Below are 27379 nucleotides of genomic sequence, written 5' to 3' on the forward strand. Positions count from 1 at the left end.
TGAAAACATTTTCCTGTAGTCAGAGTAAAATGCAAATGAATGTAAGAATGATCATCATCATGTCAAACATCTCTCATCTTTTTATCTTTAGTTTTGGTAATGTTTTGCTATGAATTTGTTGTAACACCAAATTGTTTTAAAAGGTATTTCCATTTATTGTCTATAAAGCATCTGTTTCACAACTTCTGTCCTTAAAAATGGACCTTCAACATATGCCTATTTAGCAGAACAGATTAAAAAACTATCAATCCAATTATTATTCTTTAGGGTGAAATAAACCTTAGTAGAGCTAAGGGAATCTGCCACTCATTAAAGCTGAAGTTGGAACATTTCCAGTATAAATTTAAGGAAAGAAGAACACGCAATGTTTGCCATGCTTTGGCATGGAATTTCTTTTAAAAAAAGATTCTGTCCTAAGTGAATTACTTTAAAATTCATTTGTTTTTCTCTCTAACTTGCTTACCCTGATGCAAGTTGCCTTAAAGAGTTTAGATAAATCTGACATACTGCTAAAGCAATTCTAATCCCTGTTCTTGAATGTGAAAATGAATTGACCCTCTATGTGAAGGGACTAATGTAACCAATCCATGCAAGTCCACAGGCTCGCTGTGAAATATTAGCAATGTGTACCTTTAGAAACAGCAACCCATTCCTTTAAAATCAACACCTCATAGTGATTGAATGAACATAGCAGCGAACAGCTGGCTCCAAAAGTTTATACAGAGTCCCCAAATGTAAGACTGGAACCTGCCAAGTATTTCCAAAAATTAATTTTTTTTATTACTCATATCCTGTTCAGTAAAATAAGATTAGTTCATTTTTTCCAACACAAGACCAGTAACCTGCTACCAGAACCTAGTGATGACTTGGGGCCAGGGTGTATGTGTGTGTGTTGCTTTTTTAAAAAAAATTGATACATTTCAGTTGGCCCTTACACAATTGATTAAAACATTTTTTTAACATGCTTAGCTCTTTGGAAAAAGAAATATTTGCAAGTATACTGATAGTGGTATTGATCATTTAGTTAAAACACCAACTTCATTTTACCAATCAGTTACACATGTCAGCAGCCAAATAATGTGCATCACTTCCGTACAGTCACAAGGCTGTTTGTTTTTCCTTGCCATCTTTGAAGTAATATTAATTTAAATTTAATAACGGTAGTGGTGGTGATGATAAAGAGAGATATGCAAGTCTGCCATTTTTTACTTATACCCAAGCACATATGGATAGACCAACACTTTGGAATACAAATGTCACACTTAACTTTGTAAATCCAACCACAATTTCCCTTACCACTCTCAAACATCATGTACCTTACAGTTTTCAAGGATCACTAGTGAACAGGTTCTTTTGCTACAAGAAGAAACATGCTCATGATTTTGTAACATAGAAATTATGGACAAAACACCATGTCTTTAAATTAAATATACATGCACATATGAACTTTTTATCTACTTTCCATATAAATCTGTTCATTCAGGGTAACAAATTGGTATTAAAGGCTGATCCATGTATACGATGCACTTTTTCTATGCCAATAAAGGAGACTGATTGATTGATTATTGACTGATGTAGGATCCAACTATTAAATACCAATGCCAATTAATAAAATTATAACATTGTATCATTATTAGTCAATCAATCAAAATGTTTATTCGGCTTTACGCCCATCATGAAACACAAAACAACAAAACAAATCAAATAAAACAGCGGGCTCGTACAAGCCACAAGTAGTATAACACAGTTCACAACTCACATGGACAAATATTAGCCATTCATAAGAAAAGTTTAAGATTAAGATTAAAATTAAAAAAAATTGCACTACACTAAAATCAATATCTGATGTCGTTATAGAAAATTCTTATAACTATCAATAATCAGCTAACATTCCATTCCGTCTCTTGTACGAGAGGACGGCTGTTAGGAATTTAGCAACCTGTAGGGTAATCGTTATTAGTAGTACTGCAGTGTTATAAGAGAGAGGGTGCAGTGCTCCCTATTTGTTCGCAAGAATACTTACTGAATGGTATCAACTAGGTGTGGTGGGAACAGTTCAATTCATTTAAACAAAGAACTTCCCCAACCATACGGAACAGCCTTCACCAGCTGGTGCCCTCTGGATGTTTTGGATTACAACTTGCATTAGTCCCAGACTGTGCTGGCTAGGGCTGATGGGAACTGTAGTCCAAAATATGTGGAGGCCATCAGTTTAAGGCAAAGGGACCCCTAACCATTAGGTCCAGTCGTGACCGACTCTGGGGTTGCGGCGCTCATCTCGCTTTACTGGCCGAGGGAGCCGGCATACAGCTTCCAGGTCATGTGGCCAGCATGACTAAGCTGCTTCTGGCGAACCACGGCAGTGCATAGAAACGCCATTTACCTTCCCGCCGGAGTGGTACCTATTTATCTACTTGCACTTCGATGTGCTTTTGAACTGCTAGGTTGGCAGGAACAGGGACTGAGCAACGGGAGCTCACCCCGTCACGGGGATTCGAACCGCCGACCTTCTGATCAGCAAGTCCTAGGCTCTGTGGTTTAACCCACAGCGCCACCCACGTCCCTTGGCCATCAGTTTAGCAAAGGCTAATATAGAAAGAGCAGGAAGAGATCAATTTTTAGCAGTGGAAGGCATGTGTAAAAGAAGAGTGGGGAACCCTCCCATGCATAAAGCTGATTTCATTCCACAGCAAATATCCCAAATGGTTTAGGCCCAGTCTTATAGTAGCTCAGCCTGGCTAAGGAGAAAAGCATTCAGGCAGAGATGCTGTAGGGAGGCAAACACTTAAGGTGGGGAAAAGATTCTGAACACTTCTCAACATATTTCTCGTGTTGTTAAAGGCAGGCACAACACCATTTCTAATACTGTTTCATAAGGAACTAATATGGTTTGGCTCTTAGAGGAGCTTGATGGGTAATGTCAGGGGCTCAGGAGCAGAGGCACAGGGGAGAGAGGAAACGGAGAGCGAAGGGGAAGAATCTGAGGGCAGCGTAGGGGAGTATGACAGTGGCCCGAGAGATTCCATGAGTTTCTCCAGCGATTCAGAAGATTCCCAGAGGGGGGCGCCGATGGCCAGGGCAAGGGGGGTTCCGGGGGGGGGACACACCAGAAGCAAGGGGCCAGCGGGGACTCCCAAAGCAGCAGCGGAAGATCAGGACCAGTTCCCCCACCAGAGCGTAGTGGGGGGGAAGAGTCCCATGTGTCAGGGCCAGCGTCTCCTCCAGTAGGGAGAGAAGATGAGTCAGGGCTGACCACGCCTCTATCAGAGAGTGAGAGAACGGAGGGGAAGTCAGGTCCAGCTAGCCCCCCCGAAGAGGGAAGCAGTGACAGGAGCAGTGTAAGGTTGCCGGCTGGGCACGCGCGCCAAGTTCAAAGGTACAGGCGCGCGGGACGGCAGAAAACCCGGATTGGGAACCAGGTCCTAAAGCCCGCCGGAGGCAGGGGGAAGACTCAGGGGATTCAGCGTCAGAAGAGTCTAGAAAGGGCAAGACCCCAGTGGACAGGCGGACCCAGAGGAGGAAAGAGCAAAGGAAGAGGTGGAGCAAGGCTAGAGTCTTAAACTGGTGTCTGGGGGGAGGAGATTCAGACGGAGCTTCAGCGGTCTAGAGTTTGAGACGTAGAGCTGCGCGCCGCGGCTTTGAAATCGAAACTGAACTTCAATAAAGACTTTTGTATATAACAAGAACTGGCGTTGGTCCTTTGTGAGCTGGGACCTCGGGCAGCTCTGACAGGTAAATTAACTAAAATACATGTCCACAATTGAAAATCCACATGGATATTTCATGAAAGGGGCTATTGCTTCTTGCTCACAAATCTATTATATATTACAGTTCTCCCTATACAATGGTGTAGAAAGTGGAGTCCTCAAGGATCAGTATTGCAACCTGTGCTTTTTAACTTGTTTATTAATGATCTAGAGTTAGGGCTGAGAAGTCAGAAGTTTGCCTATGATACCAAATTGTTTGGCATAGTTAAAACAAAAAGAAATTGTGAAGAGCTCTGAAAGGATCTCTCAAAATTGAGTAAATGGACAGCATTTTGAGTGAAATAAGAAAATGGCAAAAGCAGCTCAAAGAAAGGAAATGTAATATGATACACACTGGGGCAAAACTATATAAATTTCACATATACCCCCATGGGGTCTGAAGCTAATGGTATCTGACCTGGAACAAGACCTTGGGATTGTAATGTACAGCTTGATTAAGATGTCTACCCAGTATGTGGCAGCTGTGAAAAAGGTAAATTCAATGCTAGGGATCATTCAGAAAAGGACTGAAAACACTATGATAATGCTGCTATAGAAATCTATGGTGCAACTGTACATGAAATATTGTGCACGGTTCTGGTCGCCTCACCTGAAAATGAGATATTGTAAAGCTGGAAAAGGTTCAGAAAAGGGCAACCCAAATAATAAAGGGGATGTAGCAACTCCCCTATTAGGAAAGGCTACAAAGTTTGGTTGCTTTTTTGTTTAGAGGCAGAAAATACATGATGAAGGTGTAAAATTATACATGGAGCAGAGAAGGTAAATACAGAATTTTTATCCCTCTCTCACAGTAGTAAAGCTCGGGGGCGTTCAGTGAAGCTGCATGTTGGAAGATTCAGGACAGACAATAGAAAATACTTCTTCACACAGCATAAAATTAAGCTATGAAATTCAAGAGGCAGTGATGGCCACCAACTTGAATGGTTTTAAAGAGGATTAGACAAGATCAACATCAGTGGGACACATTTCTAACTAAATAGATTTAGGATAAGGAAGCAACTCAAACTAAAAAAGGGAATGCAGTAGAATATGCTATCATTCAACTAACTAGTTTTATGAAAAACTGTGTGCCACTATGAATATACTGATTTATATTATACTACCACTATGAAATAAAAATGGTTTTAGGAATCTGGTGTGAGAGCAGCTTCACATTTAACATGGGGAGACATCTCAGGGAGACCAAAAAACAGACCAACTGTGTAAACATAAAAGGTTAAAAGGTAAATGACTCCTGGATGGATAAGTCCAGTCAATGGCGCTTCAGGCCAAGGGAGCTGGTGTTTGTCCACATATAGCTTTCCGGGTCATGTGGTCAACATGACTAAACCACTTCTGGCGCAACGTAACACCATGATAGAAACCAGAGCCCACATGGAAACACCATTTACCTTTCCACCACAGTGGTACCTATTTATCTACTTGCACTGGTATGCTTTCAAATGGGTAGGTTGGCAGGAGCTGGGACAGATCAACGGGAGCTCAACCCGTCACATGGATTCGAACTGCTGACCTTCCAACTGTGTACACCAGTACCAAAAACATATTTTGCAACACCAAGCATGTTTTAACTTACAAACTAAACATTAAAAACCTAACATACGGCATAATCCTAAGAGAATAATATGATCATTTGGCTATAACAACTGGAATATTTGGTTTTGTCAAAAATATTCAAATTATCAGACCTGGATATTCAGATTCCTTATTTCAAAGAATAATACTACACAATAACAATGCACAGTAAAGCCAGAAGCTGTAGTCTCAGAGGGAAAATTACTGTAACTCTATCTGCTATGTGAGACCAGGAGAAAATGTTCAAGGCTGCACAGAAAAACAAAAACCTGGAATCTGAGGATGAGGAAGTAGTCTCTCTTTTCTGGGCTTCAGTCCAGCAACAGCAAGCAGAAGATGACTACTCACTGAGCTAAAATTTGTGAATGAACCTAAGAAACATGCACTCTTAGCTTTCCAAACGTTAAGAAAAATAACATAAGACCAACTAATTTTTAACTGATGGTCCTTACTGATTTTGGAAGATTCCATAATTACTTTAAGTATGTTGATATATTGTTTATCTATATTGAATTTGCAGTAGAAAATGGTGTAGAAGTATTTATAAGTGTTATAAATGAATAAAATAATAATTATAAACTTATGGTAATTTCTTTATGTAAGGTATACTACCAAACAATTCCTCAGATCAGTGAGAGAGCCTGGAATGGAATGAAAAAATGTATTTGATTAATTATATGATACTGAATAGTAATAGAGTATTTAATGTGACATAGGTATGCAGTAGCATCTTGAAAGACCAAATGCTTCTGCCCTGGAATGCTTAATCCAGCATTCCTCAGCATGGGGAACTAAAGCTGAATAAGACTGATACGTAACAAGGTGTGGGGATCACTTCTCAACCACAGTTGGCATCATTGTGATGAACCTAGGCTGCATCTTTTAAAAGTTTAGTCAAAAGATGTTTTGTTTTGGAAGGACCCAAGCTTCATTTCAAGAGAGCCAAACGCTTATTAAACATCCTGGACATGTCTCTTCCCTGAGATTGTTTCCTTGGAGAAACAAAAAATAATCCAATTTTTTACTCAGATATTCCCTTGTCATTATGTATTGGTAGGTGTAATGTACCGTATTTTTCCGTGTATAAGACCCCCCATGTATAAGACGACTCCTATTTTTTGAGCCCAAAATTAAGAAAAAAATATTTTAAACATTCCATGTATAAGACAGCCGCCAATTTTAACCTTAAAAAATTTGGGGGGAAATATAGTCTTATACATGGAAAAATACAGTATCTTGAAAAATTTTCCTCTCTGGGAAAACAATTCTCATGGTGGTACTTTACTTCTGTTAAGCAGCAGCACTCAAATAGCTGATGGGGGAGCAACTCTCTTGTCTGCAAAATACGAACTTAGTATTTGAAAATTCAAATATATAAAATGTGGAATTAGTAAGGCAACTGTTATCATTCTGAGAATGAAGTCATATCTGTAAACATTATTTATTGTTCTGAGATATTCAGTATATCTTAGCACTGAAAGCTATAGTAGCAAGTAGTACACTTTACAGAACTATTTTTTTCTATGCTGATTTTAAAAACAAGTTAATATTGCTCCTTTCTAGTGACACTATTTCATCTAGGCAATGAAGTATGTTATCCAAGTTTTTCAAATACAGTTTGAAAAGCGCAAATATTACAGTAATACCATATATTGGATGTATATCGCTTGGAATTATTTTTAAACAAGAAAAATGAAAGCTATTTTGCAGATTTATGTCAGAAATAAAGTTGAGATTTTCACTGCTAATTCAAAACATACTACCTAGGGGATTCCATAACAGTTCATAAAGTGTCTTTGTTTTTAAAAACTATGACCTGTTGTGTATATAGAACATATGTATCATCAGATGTGTGCACTTTAGGCAACTCTGGAATGTGAAATCTCAAAATCCAAATAAAGCAGGTGCTATAATTTTTTGGGAGGAAAAAAAGAGTGGAAGTCTAATGACATTACCAGGTTATTCTACCAGACTAGTTCCCACTCATTTCATGACTTCAATGAAGCTCTCAGTCCGCATGCTGATTTCGATTTAGTTCAAGTGCTATTTGATGTATTTCATCTGGTGTTTTATTCACTTCATACTGCACTTCATTTAACAATGTGGCTGCAGTATTCATTTGTTTCTACTTCATTATCCTCAAATTATTATATTTTGGTCTTAGTTTACATTCATAGTACAATTTAATGTTTGTATGTGTGTTTGTGTGCATGCACACACACATTTGTACATGCATATATTAAAAGGCAATGATTTAATCCAGTTTAATCACTGCAGTAGCTACAAACGTCAGGTTAAACCTTTTTTATATTAATTTCTCCCTCTGCTTAACTAATGCATCTGTTACAGCTTGGGAATGTTTTCCTCCATTGCACTATTCTTACTAACTTTAAAATACCAGTAACCAATATGAATTAATCATTCATATACATATATTATTGATTTATAAAAACAGATTTCTATGTGACTTTTCATGTGCATACCAAAGCAGTGTACAACATGACTAAAACACTTATATTAAAACAATCAAAATAGAAGTAAGAAATTACTTAGCACAGTAAAGATTGGCAAAACAAGCCAGCAATCTATAAACACCTGGGCAAAAAAAGATGTTACATGCACACACAGATCCATGTATGTGCAGTGATTTGAAATCCACTGGAAAGTAGTTTTTGTATTCATACACATCACAAGAAAGATAAATACTATTTTCAGCTTTGACATAATTTCAAAAACTTGAATGCCTGAAGCATTTCCTTTACTAAGAAAAGAAAAGTAGCTAAATAGAAAGCAATCACTTTGAATTAATTAATTGTTTCCAATGAAACAGATGAGCAAGAAAATTAAATAGGCAGCATTTGTTCAAGTGTAAACTGCTACTATTTGTTCAGGTTCAAATGTGGTTATTGGTCATTATACAGAAGTAGCCCATTGAATATCTAATATTGTAACAGAACTTACAGCAGAATTTGTCCACAGACCTGAATGGACAAAGGTTTTACTCAATAAAACAAGAACTATCCAATGAAGCAAAATATGACAAGACTGATACAAAATATGAAGAAAATGAGGTTGTGGTCAATGAGTACATTGCAAGATTTTTGTGACAGTTATGAAAATATGGCAAAGTACTACTAATATCTGGATTAAAATATCATTCACAGATGCTGTGAGTAAGGAACACACACATCTCTCTAGATTACTTAAGATATTGCTGCAGCTGGCATCAGCCCTCAGGGCTAAGGGATACTCTGTTGAATGAGAAGAGACATCTTCAACACATTTTTCTTGGTGTCAACCTATAAGTTATGGTATTCATTTCAGAACAAATGAAAACAAATCTATAGCAATATCCATGCATTAGTAGCAAACGTTTTGGTCTAAAATTCTAACAAGAAAAAGAAAACTTTTGGTAATGGCAGTCTAAGCAATGTGGTCAGAGACAGCAATATTTAAAACATATTAATGCAGAAAATTAATAAACAGACATTGTATATATTTGTATGTGTGCATGTATCTAGAGAAAGGGAGAGGTGTATAATGCAATGTAGTACAGAACAGTAAAAATAAAAATGTACCCATGATGCACCCACACGTAGAGTGCTTGTGAATATAAAGCATTTAATACTCACCAGTAGTTAGGAAGCTTAAGCATTTTGCCATAAACAGCAGTACTGAAGGGAGAAACAACTGAAACTGGTGAGTTGTAAGATCCATTAATATCCAGTGATGACAGCCCTGCCTGAAAACCAAATATCTGAAACAAACCAAAACATCAAGCTGTACAGTAACAAAAAATATCAGTACAAATTATTTTACTTTAATATAAACCAATGTCAATTTTAAGCCAATTGTTTTTTATCCCCAAGAAAAATGTAAGATAGAAAATCATGTTTCTATGAAAATGCACACAATTTATATCACAGGAACAGTATGTCCTACTGACTTAAAACAACTGACTAAACATTAACAAATCTAAACCACAATGAGTATTACAATTACATGATATTATCATGATGTCAGTATAACAGTGCAATCCTAACAACCCACACTGATGGCTTGTGGGGGGCAGCAGTATAAGCCTCTGCTGGTAGAAAGGAGTGCCATGGCAGTTTTCCACCATGGTGGAGGCACCAAGTTTGTCCTAGCAGATAGAGGGCTACTGCCAAAACAGTGGTACCTTGGGTTACAAACACCTCGGCTTACAAACACTTCGGGTTACAGACTCCGCCAACCCAGAAGTAGTACCTCGGGTTAAGAACGGTTTCTGGTTAAGAACGGACCTCTGGAATGAATTAAGTTCAGAAGCAGAGGTACCACTGTAGTAGCTGCAAAACAGAGGGCTTCTGTCTGGGATGATTATGATCATCATAATCATCATTAAAAATTTCTACACCACCCTTCATCAGAAGATCACAGGGCAGTTTCCAATATAAAAACACAAAAGTACATTCCATAGTAACAAAACAAAAATAACCTCCTCCCCCACATAGATTGCTTAATTAGCCAAAGGCCTGGGAGAAGAGGAAAGTTTTTGCATGGTGCCTAAAGTTATGTAATGAAGGCACCAGGTAAGTCTCCCTGGGGAGAGCATTCCACAAACGCAGCCACTGCGGAAAAGGCTTTTTAGTGTGGCTTCCCTCCAGACCTCTCATGGAGGGGGGAACATAAAGAAGGGCCTCCCAAGGTCAGGTCTCGGATGCCAGAGCCTTTGAATTTACTGTATCCCAAGCCCTGCTGTTAACCCAAGAGACCTGATCCTTGAGTCCTCAGTTGCACAAGCTTGGAAATGGTACAGTGAACAGTGAACAGAAAACCAGAACCACATCAGGACTCAGAATGTGGTGGATGATCTGCCTCTTCTTTCCACTCTGCTGCTTCCCTGCCAGAATTAGAATCGCTCTGTAATAATGTTTCTAAGAAGTCTTAGCAATTTTCAATGAACTAAAAAAAAGTATTGAAAATGTTTTACCTTAAGATAGCAGTGTGAGTAACAATAGTGAAGTAAGTTATCAGATGGCTGGCTAAGGCTGCTGACGGTCTGCACAAGCTGTTCAGCATACATTGGCATGGAGTGTTCCAGGGCCATTTTGTCCACCAGTATTTGGATACAAGGCAGAGGACGCAAAGGCTGAAGATTTGTAGTATTTAAGAGGCTGCTTGAGCTCTTCGGGGAATATAGTAGGGGGAAAATACAAGCCAAATTAATGTAACACCCCATACATTTAAAAATATAGCCCAACATTTCCAAATCTAACTTTTAAAAGTTTTTCATTCTAGATGTTTGCACAGTCTGTTTTTTTAAAATCAGTCTATCATGTATGCAAATATATACACACTAAAATAACCTATATGAAATAAGCATATGTAACTGACTGGGTGCATACGTTTTAATTCCAAATATAGTTCATGACAGACTACATTATAGTACCTTTTGACCCATTATAACAGGCAACAAGTGGCCCAGCAAGTTGAATTCAGCCATAGGGATTGTCACAGTGCATTTCAGAATTGTGAAGTTTGTGATCCGAGTTGGAATATATTCTTCCAAAGCTGCTACTTCTTCTGGGCTTGGCATAGCTTTAGTTCCATCTACAGAATCTGTAATAAATTATAATTACTCAAATTTAACATAATTATCAATGGGAATGTACATAGTCTTCCATAATTACTACTATAACTATTATTATTATTTTGATCACTCTGTGCTCTTCTAAATGTCAAAAGGGCAAAGAGATTTCCATTGTTCCATTTCCCACAAGGAATATCAAACTGGCTCTCTTTATATAAAGGTAAACGGACCCCTGACCATTAGGTCCAGTCGCGGACGACTCTGGGGTTGCGTGCTCATCTTGCTTTTTAGGCCGAGGGAGCCGGTGTTTGTCCGCAGACAGCTTCCGGGTCATGTGGCCAGCATGACTAAGCCACTTCTGGCGAACCAGAGCAGCGCATGGAAACACCGTTTACCTTCCCACCAGAGCGGTACCTATTTATCTACTTGCACTTTGACGTGCTTTCGAACTGCTAGGTTGGCAGGAGCAGGGAGCGAAAAACGGGAGCTCACCCCATCGCGGGGATTCGAACCACCGACCTTCTGATCAGCAAGTCCTAGGCTCTGTGGTTTAACCTTTCTCTTTATATATTTGCCTTTAAATTGTCACCACAGTTCATTTTAACTACCATCAAGTCAGCTGTATGAGGGAAGAACTGTGCGGCAGGAGCTCTCCTGTCCTTCTGGCCTGGACATTGTCACCTGCTCTGTTCCTAAATCTGATCTGGAAGAAGAATGGGCAGGACAGACAGAATTGCCACTGACATTGGTGAGGAGTTGCTGCTCTTCTAGAACAGTGTTTCCCAACCTTTTTTGGGCAAAGGCACACTTGTTTCATGAAAAAAATCTCGAGGCACACCACCATTAGAAAATGTTTAAAAAATTAACTCTGTGCCTATATTGACTATATATAAAGTAACTCTCTTTAATAGGCATCAAATAAACACAAAGAAAGTACCGTATTTTTCGCCCCATAGGACGCACTTTTTCCCCTCCAAAAATAAAGGGGAAATGTGTGTGCGTCCTATGGGGCGAATGCAGGCTTTCGCTGAAGCCTGGAGAGCAAGAGGCATCGGTGCGCACTGACCCCTCTTGCTCTCCAGGCTTCAGGAAGCTGTCCGCAAGCCTTGCGCGCCCGGCAGGAGCTCCCGCCCAGCGCGCAAGGCTTGGGGCGGCAGCCTGTTGCCCGAAGCACAGGGAGCCCTCCGGAGCGCTCCCCGTGCTTCGGGCGAGTGTCTGCAAGGCTTGCGCGCCCGGCGGGAGCTCCCGCCAGGCGCGCAAGGCTTGGGGCGGCAGCCTGTTGCCCGAAGCACAGGGAGCCCTCCGGAGGGCTCCCCGTGCTTCGGGCGAGTGTCTGCAAGCCTTGTGCGCCCGGCAGGAGCTCCCGCCAGGCACGCAAGGCTTGGGGCGGCAGCCTGTTGCCCGAAGCACAGGGAGCCCTCCAGAGGGCTCCCCGTGCTTCGGGCGAGTGTCTGCAAGCCTTGCGCGCCCGGCAGGAGCTCCCGCCGGGCGCGCAAGGCTTGGGGCGGCAGCCTGTTGCCCGAAGCACGCGGAGCCCTCCGGAGGGCTCCCCGTGCTTCGGGCGAGTGTCTGCAAGGCTTGCGCGCCCGGCGGGAGCTCCCGCCAGGCGCGCAAGGCTTGGGGCGGCAGCCTGTTGCCCGAAGCACAGGGAGCCCTCCGGAGGGCTCCCCGTGCTTCGGGCGAGTGTCTGCAAGCCTTGTGCGCCCGGCAGGAGCTCCCGCCAGGCGCGCAAGGCTTGGGGCGGCAGCCTGTTGCCCGAAGCACAGGGAGCCCTCCGGAGGGCTCCCCGTGCTTCGGGCGAGTGTCTGCAAGCCTTGCGCGCCCGGCAGGAGCTCCCGCTGGGCGCGCAAGGCTTGGGGCGGCAGCCTGTTGCCCGAAGCACAGGGAGCCCTCCGGAGGGCTCCCCGTGCTTCGGGCGAGTGTCTGCAAGCCTTGTGCGCCCGGCAGGAGCTCCCGCTGGGCGCGCGAGGCTTGGGGCGGCGGCACGGGGCGGCCGGCCGAAGCGAGCGGCGATGGGATTTGGGAGGGAGCTCGCTCGCCGCCCCGCGTGTGCTCGCCGCCGCCGCCGCCCCGCCTCTCGCCGCCGGACTCGCCCGCCTCCCTCCCACGGCACACCAGGCAACGTCTTGCGGCACACTAGTGTGCCGCGGAACACCGGTTGGGAAACACTGTTCTAGAAAGCCAGATTCCACATAGACAGAACACCATAACTGTGTTATAAGAACTATAACTTGAAGAACTTCTGCTTGAGCTTGCTTTTCCCTTCTATCACCATCTTTCCTCATGTGCCACATCCTTTTAGACTGCGAGCCTGAGGGTGGGGACTGTCGTAGTTCTGGGTTAGATACAGGTAAGTAGCCGTGTTGGTCTGCCTTATTCGAAACAAAATTCCTTCCAGTAGCACCTTAGAGATCAACTGAGTTTGTTATTGGTATGAGCTTCCGTGTGCATGCACACTTCTTCAGATGCTCTGGGTGGTTGTTGTTGTTTGCTTTTTGGTTATCCCCTGTGTGACAATTCTTAGATTGACTGCAAGCTCTTGGGGAACGGACCTCTCATTCGTTGTAAAGTGTGATAGCACTAGCTAAATAAGTAAATAAGATATTCCTATGTTAGAGATTGCTTGTTCTCCAGTTTCCTAAAAAAGTACAATTGGTACTCATCTGAAGTGTGGATCTCAAATGGCATCATGGGGGTCACCCGATTGGGCTCTGACTCCACCGTGATCATGAGACAAGAACAAAGATTCTTTGAGAAAGTTTTGCAGACCTGCCAAGCTCAAACAGCCCATGGAGACAGCATAATTAAGAAAATAACAGGAATCCACTTTCCCCAAATATAGTAACAACCAATGGAACTAGGAGAACTAACAGAACTAACAGAGGGGTGGGGTGGGTTGAAAAGGAAAACTTTTTATGTGAAGTATTTTTCAGCAGGGATAGCAAACGAGGGAGGGAGGGAAGGCAAACAGGAAACAGATAAAGAAAAGATTCAAGAAACTAGCCTGAGTAGAAGTAGGGGAAATGGGAGCTAAAGGTGACATGACTGCTTCAATCAGGCAGGAGCAAAAATCTGATTGGGAGCCACCCACTTTACCAAGAAGTCTTTGATCTTCATCAGAGTGGAGTCAGAGCCCAATCCGCTGACCCGATGCCAAGTTTCCCTCTCAAAAAGTGCTGTAAATGGCTACTATAATCGAACACCGCATTGGTCAGATCAGCAGTGCCACAAACGGATTCTGTTTGGGCTCTTACACAGACAACAATGAAAAGATTCAAATAAACCACTAGCAATCTTTCCTTTTTTTCGCACACACATTATTTGCAGTTAACATTTTTCCACTGAAGCTCTCCTACTTTATTTGTAAAAAAAAAAAGAAGAAAGAAGAAAGAATTAAATCACGACATACCTTGCTTAGACTTGCTGTATGGTTCATATTCATGTTCCAGAGCACAAACAATCATTTTCATAATCCTGTGCACTGCACTGCTATCAAGCCGAAGACTGAGAGGGCCCACAATAAGGGTTTTTGTAGACATCTCCTGAACGTGGCCAAAGTCTTCACTCTTTACTGAAGTCACATCTGGCTGGTTTCCAGACACTAAAACTACAATATATATACATTTACAGATAGTTAATACGTGCATTAGGACCAGCGTTTGAAACTCCCAATGTTCTAGGTGTGTTTTGCTACATGGAATTTCATTAACGCAAGCAGTTTCTGAGGTCTGGCCTCAGTACTGCGCCTAAGATTTCAGATAAAAACTGCAGAGTGGAAGGAAAGGAGGACCTTCTTCTGCCTCCCCACTTCTAGACACTCTCTTAAGAATATTAGGGGGTGGGCGGGGGAAGCATGGCTTTGCTTTTTGCAGACTTCAGATGAGAACTAGACCACGTGAAAAATGAATATAAGATTTTAGCAGCAGTTCATTCATTTTCAGCTTTGTATTATTTTTATTTTAAAAAAGGGTGCCTAGACATTCCGTTGTTGCACCCATGATATAGGTTTAAGGTGCCATTTAACTCCTAGCTTTCATATCTCAGTTTCTAACACCAATTGGGACAATGGTAGAGACAGAAAAAACCACCTATGAAAAACAATTTCTTGCAATTATCAGTGGTTAGCTATAAACACTCACACAATAGCCTTAACTGCACTTTGTTTCTTCAGGATAAACTAATACAAGCAAGATCACCGATGCATTTTCACAGGGAGGCCCACTTTTCCTTCTTCATGTCCATTACAGAAGGAAAGATGAAGTAGGCGGTGAATAGCAATATTGAATTGAAAACTAAACTGAAGGCTCAAAATTGGAGACAGGGTTTTAAACCACCCATATCCATAGTGCACATGCTTTTTTGCCAACCCCAACTCAGCTGTGTTTTTAAATAACCACTTAATGAGATGAGAAAGCTGCTTTGATTTCAAGTTCATTAGAACTTTGGTCACAGTCAAGATTAACCACAATTTACAACATGTTTAAGTCAGGGTTGGGAAACCTCAGGCTTGGGAGTCAAATGTGGATCCTCCAGGCCTCTCCCTCTAACTCTTGAGGCTGCCTCCAGGCTCTGCTCAGTACCCTCCTTAGTGCTTCTGCCTGGCCAGAATGTGCTCTCAAGCAGTGAAAATGCCCCTTGTTTGCTTTGTTGGAAGACAAAGAAATGGGGGGGGGGTGCAGAAATCTCTAACTTCTGCATGGATGGAATGTATCCTACAGTACAAAGTTAGAAGACACATCTGTTGCTCTGCCCCTGGAAGGACTTGCTCTGCACACCAGTGGCATGCAACCCCTGGAAGAAATGCAGCCCTTGGGCTAGGAAAAGTTTCCCACCACTGTATGTTCCCACCCTATTTATGTTACTCAGATATGGGGCATGCTGTACTTAATTGAAAGCAGGGCCATGCCTTTAGTACTGCCCCAAACATATCAAGTCTCCTCCTTCAGCTTCACGTTGAACACAGTTGTCTACAAAGAAGACCCAACATGCAAACCCCTGTTCATGTGCAGGGACTCCACAGAACTAGAACACCCATAAGCATGAGTGCTCTGATCACGCAGAGCCTTGCACACTGAGGTGGACTAAGAGCATAGTTCAGATAGGGCTCTAAATTCTGGTTAACCTAAAACAGAAATGGGAGCTTTCCAGTCTCCTCCTCATACAGGGAAGCGGAAAGCAAGCAAGGAAGCCCAAGGCTTCTTCATGTCCTTCACTTTGAAGGACCTTGACTTTGGAGAGATTATTAGACTCCTGCCCTTTATATAAAGCAGATCATATTCATCTGCCCTAATACTGTGAAGGCATCTATTATTTACTGCTGCTTACACATGCATAGGATGCCACTGTAAGTAATATTGTAACCTGTGCTTTTTTTCCAGGGGGTACTCAAGGGTATGCAGTACTCGCACCTCTTTTTTGTTGTTAAAAAGTGTGGCACTCACTGTAACAACTTCACGGTGAGTACCGACACCTATTTTTCTAGAAAAAAAAGCACTGGTTGTAACTATAATATAAACACACAGAAGAGAAGCTTTTGTCTTTCTCTAATGTAATTTTAGTACCGTATTTTTTGCTCTATAAGACTCACTTTTTCCCTCCTAAAAAGTAAGGGGAAATGTGTGTGCGTCTTATGGAGCGAATGCAGGCTGCGCAGCTATCCCAGAAGCCAGAACAGCAGGAGGGATTGCTTCTTTCACTGCACAGCGATCCCTCTTGCTGTTCTGGCTTCTGAGATTCAGAATATTTTTTTTCTTGTTTTCCTCCTCCAAAAACTAGGTACGTCTTGTGGTCTGATGCGTCTTATAGAGCAAAAAATACGGTATATGTCCTGCCGAAGCGAGCACAGTCTTTCTCTAATGTAATCTCCCCATATGAACCAACCCAAACTCTCTGATCATCACCTGAGGCCTTTCTTCGTGTTCCTCCTCCACAAAAGGTCTGAAGGGTGACAATCTTCTCTGTGGTGGCTCCCCGTTTATGGAATGCTCTCCCAGAGAGTTACTGCTTTATTTTTATTTGTTTTTGTTAGGTATTTTGTGTTCTCATTCTGCATTTTAATGTTGTAAACTGCCCTATCATCTTAAATGGACAGTATACAAATTTAATTAATCATCACCACCATCATCACAGTTTATTCCTTTGCAGACTAGATTATTTCCTTTAAGCCAGCATAAAGCTTGCAAAGCTGCTTTAAAATATGTTTGCTGAACAGCAAGGTATAGCACAGGGGTGAAGAGAATCAGCAAGGGTCCTCTTCTGCCCACCTCCAGATTTGCCTTCACAACAACCCTGCTGAACAGCAATTTGAACCCAGATTTTCTCAAGCTAAATCGTTGTACAATAACAAAGCACACGGGCAAAGCAGTCATATCAAATCACACATTGCTGTATTTCTTAGGGCAAAGTCAGAAAAAGGGTATATAAGCAAGCAAGCACGCTAGAATTCAAAATTTTCAGCAAGTCTATCCAGATTTTAAATTAGGTCAAAAAGGTAAATCTGAGGACAGTCGGTCAAGGACTGTCAGGTGCCTCTGAAGAAGCCTTTGTTTCTGTTATTCAAAAAGTAAGCAAACAAAGCAATGAAGTACCTTTGCCACTGGTGCTTTCCATTGTGTACAGATAATCCATGTAGAAAGCCCCAAACCTCTGCATTCCAGCTATCTCTGTGTACATCTCCTACCAACAAAGCAAAGTACATACAACTAATGTTCTCTTAAGAAAGAATCTTGAGATTACAACCCAATGGTATCAGGGCTATAGTCAAGTACTAGAGATATATACTTGTTTGGGTTTGTGCATGAATACATGGTAAACCTTATCAAAACAAAGGACAGAGGTTAGCCAAAGAATTCATCCTTCAGATAGCTAATGCAACATCTAGACTAGACCACACAAAAGGACATCTATAACTCTTCTGGATGTTTTGTCCACTTTTCCAAAGCAGCTAGTTAATTAGTATCTTTAGCAGAGTCAATTATTTCAGCTTGACCTCTCACTCACTAGTAAACCAGCTGACTAGGGTAAACTTCATATCTAACATTTGCAACTTCCGAAACATTTTAGGACATCTAGCTAGAAAACAATCAGATTTATTTGGACTCAGTGGGTATTTGTTTGTTCTTGTCTTCCTAGGAAGCAGTGAGTCGTAAGTAACATTCTAATCACGTCATTAGACATGAAGGTTGACATTTAAGTAAATGGAATCTATTATTACTACCAATAAAAGGAGAATTGGCAGCTTTAACAAAATGAGTTTATTGGGCAGTAATGAGATACATGGAATTCTCAGTGTTTCTCTGTTCTCCTGCTCTGTGAAGGATGAGGAAACTAAAAAGAAGTATATAATATAAACACACAGTTATTAAAAAAAAAAAAGAGTGATGCCCCACAAGGTTGTGTATTGGGACCAGTGCTTTTTAACTTGCTCAGAAATGATTTGGATTTAAGAATGAGCAGTGAGTTGAGGCAAGATTAATGAATAATACCAATTTATCCCAACCAGACTATAAAGAGCTCTGAAAGAATCTATGTGAACTAGGTGAATGGGCAGCAAAATGGGAATTGCAGCTCAATATGAAAAAGTGTAAAACAAGGCAGCAAAAAAATCCTAACTTTGCAAAAAGGTGATGACTAACCAGCAAACAATTTGAGCTGTGTGGCAGGCAGCTCAGTCAAAACATCAACCACTACAACACCTGTGAAAAGGGTACATTTTGTGTTAGATGTCATTAAGGGGTTAAAAATAAAAGTGCCCATATCATAATGCCCTTGTAGAAATCTATGGTGCAGCCACATTTGGAAAATTGTGTGTGGTTTTGACTGCCCCAACTCAAAGAAGGTATCATAGAGCTATAAAAGGCACAGAAAAGGCAACCAGAATACCGTATTTTTCGCTCCATAAGACGCACTTTTTTCGTCTTATAAAGTAAGGGAGGAAGAACAGAGCCCCTTCTGTTCCTCCTCCTGCTTCGCTGAAGGGGCGCTGCGTAGCTCTCCCTATCTGTGCAGCACCCCTTCAGCAACATGCCTATCCTGGTTTCTGCCTCAGCCACGCACAGCCTCTTCCGGCAGGAGGAGCCTTCACCCTGCTGCCCTGAAGTGGCTTGGCGCAGTCATCCCAGAAGCCAGAACAGCCACACGGTATCCCAGAAGCCAGATCCCTCTTGCTGTTCTGGCTTCTGGGATTCAAAATATTTTTTTCCTTGTTTTCCTTCCCCCAAAACTAGGTGCGTCTTATCGTCTGGTGCATCCTATAGAGTGAAAAATACGGTACTCTGGAGCTGAACACTTTTATTACAAGAAAAGGCTAAACCAGACTGAGCTTTTTTGTTTCAGGAGAAAGCAATTAAAGGGCCAGCATAATGTTGTGATGTATGGTGTGGGAAAAGTTTAGTCTTTCTCCCTTTCATAGTACTATAACTCAGGATCATCCAATGAAATTGATAGATTCAAGTCAGACAAAATAATGTATTTATTCACATCATTCATTTATGGAATTCACTTCCATTAGATGTGGTAATGGTCACAAGCTTAGAGGGCTTGAAAAAGGGATTAGACAAATTCACAGAGGATAAATCTATCAGTGGCTGTATAGAACTTTCATGTTCAAAGGAAGTATGCTACTGAATTCTAGTTGCTAGGGATCCACAGCAAAAGAAGGCTGCAGTTTACAAGCTTTTGCCCTGCTTGTGCTGTTGTGGTTTACCACTGCATGAAGCTAGACTAAATGGACCTTTAGTCCAGTTCACAAGGGCACATCTCATTAAAAAACAAAAACAGAGAAACCAAATAATCCAGTTCAATGTGCAGACACACTAAGGATTAAAGAGTTGATCTCTTTTTAATGTATGAATTTCAGCATTTTAGACTTGAGTATAGATTCACAGTTTCCTATCAACTGCAGCTCTCTAAAGTACTTGCAAGTGGCAACTAGGAATGGATCTGAGCCACACTAGTGAATATTTTAAAAGAAGAGGTATCTAATTTTACCTCTGCTACCTCTTTATATTTGAGTGAAAACTTGGAGGCTGTTTTACTCAGGGTCCATTGAAATTTACGGACCTTAGTCAATATTAATACATTTCAATGGGTTTACTCTGAGTAAAACATAGCTGAATACGACCCTGAGCAATTTGTACTCTGATACACATACCCGAGTACAAAAATTTATAGCGGGAATAAGCCTTAAGGCTATGTTCATTTTTATCAGGTGCCTGCCCTGCTTACAAGAAGCTCAAGGCAGCTTTCTCAGGTCTCTCATTTTTACTCACAACAACTTTTTAAAGGGAGCTTATGCTGAAAGAGATAAACTCTTCAATAATTAGCCAGTGAGCTTCATAGCTGAAGGAGATTTGAACCATGGTCTCTCGTCTCCAGACTGAACACTCTGTGCCTTTGCCCACTACTAAAGACTGACTTATCTATTTACCATATTTTTTGCACCATAACACTCACTTTTTTCCTCCTAGAAAGTAAGGGGAAATGTCTGTGCGTGTTATGGAGGGAATGCCTACGGGTGGCGGGGGGGATCTGCTGCAGTCGTGAGCAGAGGATCCATGGTTCCCCTTCCTTCCTCCTCCTTGGCTCGCTTTGAAACAGCAAAGCGGGAGAAGAGCCGCTGAGTGGGGAGGAGAGAGGGACAGAGAGCCTGCTTCTTTAAAGGAGCAAAGTGGGAGAGGAGAGGAGCCACTTACACTCGTGTAAGCGTCTCCTGTCTGGTTGGTTCCTTTAAAGCAAGCAGGCTCTCTGTCCCTCTCTCCTCCCTACTCAGCTCGCTAAATAGCAGCAAAGTTTTTCAGCTCGCTAAGCCGGGGATGAGCGGGGAGGAGGGAGAAAAGCAGAGCCTGCTTGCTTTAAAGGAGCAAAGTGGGAGAGGAGAGGAGCCTTCTCCCCTTAAACCCCTCTCCTGCATTATTAGCAGCATCCTTCTCCACACACCCCATGTGTGCTCCTTGTCCCTTGAGTGCTTTTCCTTCCCTCCCCACTTAAAACGTGGTTACAAAGCACGGATCCACATGGATCCTCAGGATTTTTGCACTGGGTCACCCCAAATTCACCATCAGATCACATAGTATGTCCATGGCTACATCTTGCACCAAAAAAATCACGCACCCACTGTTGCCTGGTGCCGCAGTGGTGCAAAAACGTGGTTACAAAGATTGGATCCACATGGATCCTCAGGATTTTTGCACTGGGCTACTCCAAACTCACTGTCAGATCACATGTCTGTGGCTACAGCATGAACCACAAAAATCATACATCCACTGTTTCGTTTAGAATATTTTTTCTTGTTTTCCTCCTCTAAAAACTACGTGCGTGTTATGGTTGGGTGCGTGTTATAGAGCGAAAAATACGGGTACTCTTCAAATTTCTATCCCAGCGGAAGCCCTAAAAGTGGTTCAGTCATAGAATCATAGAATTTTAGAGTTGGAAGGGACCATGAGGGTCATCTAGTCCAACCCCCTGCAATGCAGGAATCTTCTGCCCAACGTGAGGCTCAAAACCCATGACTCTAAGATTAAGAGTCTGATGCTCTACAAACTGAGCTATCCCAGCTATCGAATAATCATTGTCCAACTTAGCTCAATAAGGCTTAATTTAAGAAGACTAAGGTCTAAATTAGTTATGGCCTCTGGGCATTCAAGTAAAATGTGGAATAAAAGTAAATTCAAGCAGCTCATTGTGACATAACTCATCTACTCATTAAGTGACAAAATACTTTAGTAGAAATAAGGTGTTAACACTGACTCCATAATCAGAGCTGCTGAACATAGATGGGAACAAAATAAGCGACAGGATATGAACACTGAGCATAAATCCAAAATTTTAAAAGAAAACTTATTTAAGACCTTATGAGCGGCTGCATCCAAAATGAATTCTGCACGGACACCGTTGTTCTCAGGGCTTCTGTAATCAAATAGTGAATTGGTGAGGTATGTCATCCCTTTTGTGCTCAGATTTTCACCACAGTTGAAAAAGTAGGCCTCCTTTTATAAAAGGGGAAAAAAATATATCAGTAGAAATAGAAAGATAGTAACAAAACATAACAAATAAAAGAACATGTTATTTGATTTCTTCTTTATAAACATGGTACTTGAAGAAACTGTTCCCCCCTCCCCACCATGGTCTTGTTTGCACAATGATAAGCCAAACCGCAGCTAAGCATGAACAAGCAAGTTTGCTGGTATACAGCTGGAAATTGCAGCTTCTTCACTCCCTACCACACCGCCCCTCATCTGCTGTTGCCACACTATCAAGAGCTAAGCCATGATTTGGCTTAGTATTACATGTGAGCCGAGGCTCGTGGTTTGTCTAATTCGGCTAACACAGCTACCTGTCCTTTTTGTGTGAGCCAGTCATGTGGCTTTTGGGGTTCTTCTGAAAAATTCTAAAAATATTTTATGCCCTCTTTTAACAAAGCACGCCTGCAAGCTAGCAAAGCGTAACTTGTACTTACCGTATCACTTCTATTCATATTCTCCTCAAAATCTTTAATTCCCATAATTCCTTTGAGACAAAGAGCTTGGCAACCAACAAAGCCTATTTGACAATCGAAGAAAGGTTCTCCACTCATGAGGACCTGGGGGGAAAATGTTAACATGCTGAGTGTGTATAAAGAACCCGGAAGAGAGTTAAGCTTCTAGTCAAGAACCAACACACTGTTGGGCTCACCTATCTAACTTGCATGTTGTTGCCTTTATTTTTATTTTTTATATTTTTTTATAGCATTTGCACTCCACTCCAAGAGAGGCTTACATAAAATCAAAACAAGACATTTCCTACCCACAGGCTTACAATCTAAACGAAAAGAAAACAAACGGGACAAGGGACAAGGACAGAAGAGAAAAATGAGAATCAAGGCTATTCCAAGCCTATCCTTTGGAATTCTCTCCCCTTGAATATTAGACAGGCACCGTCTAAGTGGTCTTTTCGGCCCCTACTGAAGACTCTCATCTATCAACAAATCTTCTAAGTTGAGATTTTCAGTCTGGAATTGTTTTTTAAGATTTTTAAAATATGTTTTTATCGTCTTATGCCTTGTTTGCCACCCTAGGCAGCTTTGGAACGAAAGGCAGGGTCTGAATCTAATACATACATAAATAAATGCACACCTATCTATCCAAAATTAATATTTATGTGGATGAATGTATAAGCAGGAATATTGTGGTCAGTTTTTGTACTTAATTAAGAAACAGATGAAGTAAAAGAACAATAATAATGTACACTAGATTTGAGAGCTTATTATTTACTGCCTAGAGTACTACAGCTAAAGTCCAAGAATGGCTCTATTTCAGTTATATTTTTATTATAGCCATCCAATAATGAGTGAATATAAAATCAATACTGCAACTGCCAGTACAAAGTAATGATTCTGATGAAATAAATACTGATGCCAAGAAATCTACTATAAATATACAGAAGTAATGGAAAATTACCTCTACCGTAGTTCCTTCTTGCTCCCAGCATATTACTTCTTTGGATTTTACTTTCTGTGGGCTGTAATAGCTACTTTCAGCTTGCATTTCTGTGAGCTGTGTAACAATATGCCAAACACTTACCATTAGTCAACATTAGTATTAGCCACATATAAGTTATTATTACTGTGTAGAAAAGATGACGACAAATTAAATTTTACTATTGGTGATTATGATTGGGCAGGAAACAGGTGCACTAAAACAGCTGCAATATATTATCCACACTAGAAAATAACAACTTTAATCTATGTACTGGCACAATTTAAAAAAAACAACAACACTGAAACATTTTTAGTTTCTCGGTTACATAAACAATGAATAAAAAGGTAATCTAACAGATACGCAGGTGCAACTCAGTTTATGAACTTGAGAGAATAAACTTGACAGTTTATTATAATAGCATAGGAAGTAATTCACAAGATGGATGTACTTAAGCAACCCTTGCAAACCTCAATCATAAGTAAATATACTACCTTTTTGTCTATGCTCTGATCACCATGAATAAAGCAGCAAAAAGAGATCAATAGTGCACTTTTGACTATTCAACATCATTCATTAAACAAGGGCAAAATAATGAAACATTTAAATGTTTAGCCCTAAGAGCTCCTAACTCTGGCATCTTTAACTGCTGAAATAATTCCTTCTAATTTTCTTATAACATAAAATTCCTAGAAGCTCTCATTACTTAGCTATTTCCAACTGTGTGTACACATGGTTGCTGTTTTGAAGCTAAGTTCTATAAAGCAAATGCTCAAGTAAAACAGGATTTAAAAACCCACCCTTCAGCTGTCTGCAATCATTGTAGAGGAAAAGCAATTAATTGATTAAAAGAACTCAAACATTGCAAGAACAATTTTCGACATTATTAGGAAAATGCAACATTTAATTTGGCATGGGTTTTTTTTTAAGCTGGAGTGGTATCAGCTATTCAGAATGCTAATGCAGAAACCTGAGCTTGTTTTTGACCAAAATATGAACCACAAATTAATTCCATACATTCTTAGCATTCAAGCAGAACAATGAATTCTAATGTTTTCCTTCTAAGTGCCAGCATAATTCTCTTATGCATACCATTTTATAGTGTAAAAAATATAACATTCAAGATGTTAGGATGTGGTAAAATTATTGTAATGTATAATGCTAAATGCACAAGAATAAAAACAAAGTCTCCTTTAATGGGTTTTACCTACTTCAGCAAAGGACGCCGTATACACTAGCAGTTTATTATGAGATTTAGTGGGAATAATATCCGAACTAGAGTTGAGGCCACTGGGTTCCATGTTAGATTATAAATAAAACATCTTTTTAAAATGCTGCAGTGCCATTTTCCTCTTGAACTGGGCAGGCTCATCCTACTAGTCTGCTGTAAGAAGTGACTGACAGGATCAGGCAACTACTGTACAAAATAACAAAGGTATGAACAAATCCATGGATAGTGAAGAATGCGAGTGCTCTGGGAGAAATATACTCGCTCCTTTCTTCATAGCCCCAGAGTAGAACATTCTTCTTTTTTCTTTGGCGATCATTCGCAGTCGAGTAAGATGGTCTTCCATAAACACGGTTTTAACAATGAGTCTGTAAGTGACCGTGGAGGCCAATTCTGGATCCACACATTCTTCCACAGTGGGGACATAGGTTTCCGGGCGGGAGTTGATCACGGTGTGGATTTGCCAAGCGTGCCTTCCTCTTCGCACATTTCTCCCTTGTGTCCTGAGTTCAAGTGTCTTCAAAGCACATGACACCTTTGGTAAAGGCTGTTCTCCAATTGGAGCGCTCATAGGCAAGTGTTTCCCAATTGTTGGTGTTCATACTACATTTTTTAATATTTGCCTTGAGAGAGTCTTTAAACCTCTTTTGCTGACCACCAGCATTATGCTTTCCATTTTTAAGTTTGGAATAGAGTAGTTGCTTTGGAAGACGATCATCAGGTATCTTCACAACATGAACAGTCCAACGAAGTTGATGTTGAAGAATCATTGCTTTGAGACTGGTGCTCTGGGAGAAAATATACTTGCTTCCTTCTTCATATCCCCAGAGTAGAACATAGATCTACTGTGAACACCCAATGATCAATCAGCTTCCTTGACTGGAAGCATTAAAGTTGATTACTACACGTTTGGATCATCTGAAAACTAACAAAGTTAGCTTTCAGATGATCTACACATGTGTAGGAATCATGGGGAACAGGGGGATAGACATATGTAAGATTGCACTGTTATAGGTATTCAACTACATGCGAACCAGCATGCATTGTTTTCCACAATGAGAACTAATGACCATATACTGCCATCTATTTTTGTTGTCTGAGCACTTAGAAAAATGACTAGAAATATACTTATGGTTTTGGTTTTTTAAAATGTTACCTTGAAGGTAATAGTAGCCTTTGTACAATAAAATCCTATAGAAACAATGGGATCTTTAACTGCTGGCGATTTATGCTGATTCATTGTTGTTCCATCATCTATTCCAAGAAAGTCTCCCTCTTCATCATCATTACCCACAATAGCAGGTACAAACGACCAGGCCCATGACACCCATCCCTGCTGTTGATCATCATCTTGTTGAACATAAGATTCTGGAGAAATATATTGCATATCATGGCCTATTTCATCTTCTGCACCTTTAAAAAAAGCAAAGCAGGGATTATTCAGCTTGAAATACAGTATTAGCCACAAACTAGAAACAAGAGGCATTTTATTTTATACTTACATACAACATGTATTTTAAACAATATATACTATACCTTGCGGTATGAACAGGTATGCCAACAAGATTTCCTGGGCCCAGTACACTGTATGTGGATTGGGCGCCCTGCATTTATATTTTTTATATTACATTCCTGGTATCATTTCAAATAAGTCACATTTGATGAACACTAAATAATTTACATTTAAAACTCTAATTAAAATTATGAAATCTGGCTTTAATTTTATCCTAAATCATACGTTTTGATCCAAACTATAAAGGTACACCTGATTTAGGGAAGCTGCCCCGGTTTCTGATTTGATCCCAGAATGTCCCACTTTTCCTTAGGGTGTCCCTGTTTTCATTGGAGAAATATTGGAGGGTATGGAGTTATCCGACCCCCCCGAGTTGTCTGAAGGCAATCCTGTATAGGGAAGGTTTTTTTAATCTTTAATGTTTTATATTTTTTGCTGCCCAGAGTGGCTGGGGCAACCCAGTAATGTATACAGGGTATAAACAGTAAAATTATCATTATGGAATGGAATGTCCCTATTTTCATCGGAGAAACGTTGGAAGGTATGGACTATGAAAAAGAAATGTACTACTGAACACAATAACCAGCATAATGAAAAACTGAAGAATTAAATTAGCAGCAAATTACAAGACACCCTATACACTCTTCCGTAAGTTATGAAATACATTCCTTGTCAGAATTCTCATAATGAACTTGAGCGATTCACACTAAACTCTCTTCAGAGGAAACACGGCAAAAAATACTATGTTTTATACCAATTAGAAATATTTTTTTAAATCCCTGCCTAATTTAGCTGATAACGTTTACCCAGTTTCCAGAGCTGATGAACAGGAAAAGTAAACGAATGAGCAGCAAATGCTTAAAAGGTTCTTTGATAGAAAAAATCAGGCAAAATCCCTAAACTTATGCAATCAGTGCTTACATGGCTGTTAACACAAGCTGGACCCCGGCCTTGGCAGCATCACCAGCACAGTCTTAACGCAAGGATTAACTGTTCTTGAACAATTTCAAGTATATTATGTCCAAACAGGCCTCCTTCAACAGCAGAAATGGTCCCATTTTATCCCTTTAAAGGTAGTGACAACTGTGACTGGCAGGAAAATGCTAGGTTTCATTTATGTCACCTTTTGCTGATGGATAAAGTTATCAAATCCATACCTTCAGAAACCTGTGTGAACTTTTAATCAACTATGGTTTGTAGCAGAGATGTTGCAGAAGAGTCTGGAAAACTGTGGATAGTGTGTGCTATTTTCCCAAATTCACCACAGTTGGG

General features: G+C 40.7%; 1 protein-coding gene across 5 annotated transcripts in view; it reads right to left on the bottom strand.

Moving 5' to 3' along the window:
- Positions 1 to 27379, bottom strand: part of VPS13B (vacuolar protein sorting 13 homolog B) — a 357420-nt gene that overhangs the window by 287332 nt on the left and 42709 nt on the right. For all 5 annotated transcript variants that reach the window (XM_081873883.1, XM_081873885.1, XM_081873882.1 and 2 more), the window contains exons 8-16: positions 25751 to 26007; positions 23349 to 23444; positions 22370 to 22492; positions 21762 to 21899; positions 17502 to 17589; positions 14324 to 14521; positions 10774 to 10943; positions 10315 to 10509; positions 8975 to 9099 (exon numbers count right to left, since the gene is read on the bottom strand). In XM_081873883.1, coding sequence (XP_081730009.1) covers positions 8975 to 9099; positions 10315 to 10509; positions 10774 to 10943; positions 14324 to 14521; positions 17502 to 17589; positions 21762 to 21899; positions 22370 to 22492; positions 23349 to 23444; positions 25751 to 26007 — 1390 coding nt within the window. The remainder of the gene's footprint in view (positions 1 to 8974; positions 9100 to 10314; positions 10510 to 10773; positions 10944 to 14323; positions 14522 to 17501; positions 17590 to 21761; positions 21900 to 22369; positions 22493 to 23348; positions 23445 to 25750; positions 26008 to 27379) is intronic.

Source organism: Podarcis erhardii (assembly GCF_964252035.2).
Source record: "Podarcis erhardii genome assembly, chromosome: 8".
In the NCBI taxonomy this organism is placed as follows: Eukaryota; Metazoa; Chordata; class Lepidosauria; order Squamata; family Lacertidae; genus Podarcis; species Podarcis erhardii.